The sequence below is a fragment of the Dipodomys ordii genome, unplaced genomic scaffold (genome assembly GCF_000151885.1).
Source record: "Dipodomys ordii isolate 6190 unplaced genomic scaffold, Dord_2.0 Scaffold107, whole genome shotgun sequence".
Taxonomy (NCBI): Eukaryota; Metazoa; Chordata; class Mammalia; order Rodentia; family Heteromyidae; genus Dipodomys; species Dipodomys ordii.
Genome location: NW_012267323.1, coordinates 3734442 through 3738490, shown reverse-complemented (window position 1 = coordinate 3738490; position 4049 = coordinate 3734442). Strand labels below are relative to the sequence as shown.

Genomic DNA, 4049 nt, shown 5'->3' with positions numbered 1-4049 from the left:
CCCCCCCCCGCCCCCAGGCTCTTCCTTCTGCAGGACTCTGGGCGAATTCTGCAGCTCCTGGCTGAAACGTTCCACCATAAGCGATGCGTCCTCAAGGTCCACTCGTTCACGCACGAGGCGCCAGACCAGCGGCGGTGAGCGGTGGGCGGGTGGCCCGGCCGGCCTGGGAGGGGTTGGTTCATGCCCCGCGGGGACCCCCCCCCCACGTCCCTTTCACTAACGCAGCTGCCCATCCCTGGCTTCCAGGCGGCTGCTCCTGTGCAGCGCAGCTACCGATGGCAGCCTGGCCTTCTGGGACCTCACCACCGTGCTGGAGCCCCAGGGGCAGCCCGCCCTGCCCTTCGGTGAGTGGTCCTGCCCCGCCCCCCCCCCCTACACAGCGAGTGGTCCTGCCCCGCCCCCCGCCCCGCCCTCCTACACAGTGAGTGGTCCTGCCCCGCCTCCAGCCCCGCCCTCCTACAGTGAGTGGTCCAGTCCCGCCCTCCCATATGGTGATTAGTGGTATGGCCCCGCCCCCTCCCTGCCCTGCCCTCCATCCTCACTGCTTGCTGCATTCTCTCCCAGACCTAGGCGCGCCCTGCCTCACTGTCCAGGCCCACAGCAGCGGGGTCAACAGCCTGCACACGCTGCCCACGCCCGACGGTCGCCATCTCGTGGCCAGTGGCAGTGAGGATGGCTCTCTCCACATCTTTGTGCTTGCTGTGGAGATGCCAGAGCCTGGGGAGACTGAGACCAAGGACGAGGCCCAGCCGGTGCCCCGGCTGCGCGCCCTGGAGGAGTACTCGGTCCCTTGTGCGCATGCGGCCCACGTGACTGGCCTTAAGCTCCTAAGCCCCAGCCTCATGGTCTCGGCCTCCATTGACCAGCGGCTGACCTTCTGGCGGCTAGGACACGGCGAGCCCACCTTCATGAACAGCGCTGTGTACCACGTGCCAGACGTGGCGGACATGGACTGCTGGCTTGTGAGCCCCGAGTTTGGTCACCGCTGTGCTCTTGGGGGCCAGGGGCTCGAGGTGTACAACTGGTATGACTGAGGCAAGTAGGGCGCCTGCCCGCTGGGCAAGGGGTCTTGCAGGACGGCGGAAGTGGGGATCGCCTGTCTGTGCCCATGCCCAGCACACCTCCAGGAAGAGGAGGTGGCAGCCGCAGGCTCGAGTCCAGAGCTGGAGTTAAAGGTGAGTGGAGTGCTGCCTGGATGGAATCCCCCAACTTCCCAGACCAGACCAGGACAAGAGTCTGGAACGGAAACAGTTTATTTTGGCCCAAGCTCCTTAACATCTGTGACTTTTAGTTTTGGTTTCCCCTGTGGAACTGTAAATATCCCCAGCTGTTGGGGTGCTCCTGCGGCCTCAGATGTGGGTGAGCGGAGGGAGGCCCAGCATAGCCAGGCCTGCGTGCAGCACCTCCCGCACCGCCCGCAGCAGCTGGAGGCGAGCAAACATCTGACCAAAGAGGTGTGGCCGAGGCTCCTAGAGAAGGGAACCGGTGGTCTCATCCTCTGCTTGTCTCCCTTGCCTTCCCCGTACCCCCACACACGCCCTCTTCCTGTGTGCTCACCCCTAGGACGTGTACCCTGTTGTAGTAGGAACTGAAGTCCATGCTCAGCTGGACCAGGAACTTGCACACCTAGAGACAGAACCCGAGTCACTGCTCTGTGTTTTGCTTTTGTGTCCCAGTCCCGCAATAAAGCGTCGTGTGTGTAGTGTCCGGTCTCGCGCGTCTCACCAGCTCTGTGCGCGCAGTGACGTGCAGCCCCGGCGCTGCGCAGGTCAGGGCTGCAGCCTGGCTCAGCAGGTCGGCAAAGGGCAGGACACCATTGAAGAGCAGCAGCCACTCACCCTATGGGGAACAAGGGTGCTGGGAGAGAAAAGCCGAGCCTCTCGTTGGTTGCTAGCTCACTTCAAAGGGCGCTTACCTCGTCGTGTAGCAATGAGAAGTCCAGGCTGCTCACTGGTGGGAAAGGGGGGTACAGGCCTTGCTCTACACTGCGCTCATACCCCTCAAAAAGTGTGGCAAGTCGGGCACAGTTGTACATGACGAAGATGCCGCTCTTCGTGCTCTTTGTGGAGGTGCTGCTGTCCGCCAGGAGGAGCTGGGAGTGGGGACAAACACAAGCTGCAGATAATGGTCATCAATGGGCTGGGAAGGTGGCTCAGTGATAGAGTGCTTGCTTTGCATGTATGAGGCCCTGGGTTCGATTCCTCAGCACCACATAAGCAGAAAAAGCCGGAAGTGGTGCTGTGGCTCAAGTGGTAGAGTGCTAGCCTGGAGCTGAGGGACAGACAGCGCCCAGACCCAGAGAGTTCAAGGCCCACAACCAGCAAAAACAACAAGAAATGGTCATCAACACAGATGTCCTCCCTAGCCACCAGGCTTACCTGACTCTGAGGGCCTGTGCTTAGCATCTCAAACTTGATTGTGGCGGCACACAGAACCCCGAAGATCTCTGTCCAGTTTGGGTCTGGAAGAGTAGAGAGGTTTGGTCAGTCAGTTAAGTCTGCAGGTAAGGAACAAGACAGATAAGAAATGACCTGCTCCTACCCCAGGGCTCAGCCAGGGTCTCTATGGGCCCCACCTTTGGTCACATCCCCACCGTGCTTCAGTGCTGAGGCCTTGCACACCTGGGCATGCCGGAGCCTGTATTTTGAAGAGACGGGAGAGGTGGTAGACAGCATCCTAGTAAAAAAACCCCCCACCTCCCCCCCACCTCAGGGTAGCTTTTTTTTCTTGGGGGGGGGAAATCCGGTTGTGGGGTCTGGGCCTGGGCGCTGTCCCTCAGCTCTTCAGCTCAAGGCTAGCGCTCTACTACTTGAGCCACAGCCCCACTTCCGGCTTTTTTCTTTATTGCTTATGGGGTGCTGAGGAATCGAACCCAGGGCCTGAGACATAGCAAGGCAAGCGCTCTACCACTGAGCCATCTTCCCAGCCCCTTCAGGGGAGCTTTTTTTCCTGGCCTTACTTATAGTACTCAGAGGCAGTCATCTGATTGTCAGCTGCACCTGCTACTTTCACTGGGCCACAGACCAGGTGTTTCTGTGGAAGATGATACAGGCTTAGCTTGGTTGAGCCAAGTCTGACTCCTCCCACCCATAATCACCACAATGCACAGGCCTGCTCAATAACTCAATCTCTGCTAAAGTCAACTACCAGGCCTTGAACTTAGGGGCCCCCATGTCTAGTATTGCCCCCCCCCCCCGAATTCCACTAACCCAATAGTTCACTAAATCCACTAACCCACCTGGGTGACGGGCGCCTGCTCATCCAACTTCCACCAGAGTAGGTCCAACTTTTGTTGCTGGAACTCCTCCTCACAGCTCACCACGTGGACGGCCAGGCAGCCATCCGCAGCCCCAGACACGGGAGCCCCAGCCTTCTGAGGGAAGAGGAGCGTTTACTCCCAGGGTGTGTGACACCCGGTTCTCCAGAGGCCTCTGGCCTTGGGAGCCACTGACCGCATCTGGGGAGCGGCCCTCTGGCCAATGGCGCACAGCCTCCTGCAGCTCAGACAGCACGGCTAGCAGATCCTCAGTGACTGCAAGAACAGACGGGTGCTGAGACTAGCCAGGATTGCAGAGGGTTCCCCCCCCCCCCACACACACACACCCTTTTTTTTTAAGGGCCAGCAGGGCTTCAGATCCTACCCAGACAGTTGTCCACGTGAGGATCATAGCCGGCTCTGTGGCCTGGATCGTTCGCCACATCCTTTAGGGACAGTCGTCCCAAGGCGCCAGGGGGCAGGGGCTCCCCGTCCTGAGCGGGATTGAGCTGGGCAAGCAGGCGACTCCTCAAGGTGGGGATGGAGGAGGCAGTCTCCGGGGCAGTGGGCCAGTCAACCTTTAGTTTCTCTAGTAAGTTTTGCATGTGCGGGTCCCGCAGGGCGGGCGCCAGGCGCACGCAGACCCTGCGACACAAGGGCAGCGCTCCCAGTTTTGCACCCCGGGGGCGGGGCACCGCGACGCCCCTCCCTGTGACCCGCACTTACCCTTGGGCGCGCAGCGCGCGCGCGAGGTGATCGGCCACGAGCACGGCGCGCAGCTGGCTCAGGCGGA

At 60.8% G+C, this 4049-nt stretch overlaps 2 protein-coding genes across 4 annotated transcripts in view; one reads left to right on the top strand and one right to left on the bottom strand.

The window, feature by feature from the left end:
• Wdr6 (WD repeat domain 6) overlaps positions 1–1134 on the top strand; it is an 8233-nt gene extending 7099 nt beyond the window's left edge. The window contains exons 3-5 of the mRNA XM_013028060.1: positions 18–134; positions 247–344; positions 565–1134. Of these exons, the coding sequence (XP_012883514.1) occupies positions 18–134; positions 247–344; positions 565–1034 (685 nt within the window). The 3' untranslated portion in view covers positions 1035–1134. The remainder of the gene's footprint in view (positions 1–17; positions 135–246; positions 345–564) is intronic.
• A 103-nt stretch (positions 1135–1237) lies between these two features.
• Positions 1238–4043, bottom strand: Dalrd3 (DALR anticodon binding domain containing 3). Of its 3 annotated transcripts, none has more exons than XM_013028209.1 (11): positions 3983–4043; positions 3642–3901; positions 3453–3532; positions 3239–3373; positions 2960–3033; positions 2576–2637; positions 2379–2461; positions 1916–2092; positions 1726–1839; positions 1558–1626; positions 1238–1469 (listed from the first exon to the last, which is right to left on the bottom strand). In XM_013028209.1, the coding sequence occupies exons 2-11, from the start codon at positions 3859–3861 to the stop codon at positions 1350–1352; spliced, it is 1134 nt and encodes a 377-aa protein (XP_012883663.1). In that variant the 5' UTR covers positions 3862–3901; positions 3983–4043; the 3' UTR covers positions 1238–1349. The 3 variants fall into 3 exon arrangements, with proteins under 3 accessions (XP_012883663.1, XP_012883664.1, XP_012883662.1); XM_013028210.1 differs by having other exon boundaries at positions 3239–3370; XM_013028208.1 differs by lacking the exon at positions 3983–4043 and having other exon boundaries at positions 3642–3976.
• Positions 4044–4049: the final 6 nt, after the last annotated feature.

Excerpts from the sequence above, each read along its gene's own strand:
- Dalrd3 (XM_013028209.1), bottom strand. The coding sequence starts at position 3,861 with ATGCAAAACTTACTAGAGAAACTAAAGGTTGACTGGCCCACTGCCCCG. Across the intron at positions 3,533-3,641 it reads TCACGTGGACAACTGTCTGG|TCACTGAGGATCTGCTAGCC; the intron begins GTAGGATCTGAA and ends CTGTTCTTGCAG. Across the intron at positions 1,470-1,557 it reads ACAGGGTACACGTCCTAGGG|GAGCCTCGGCCACACCTCTT; the intron begins GTGAGCACACAG and ends TCCCTTCTCTAG.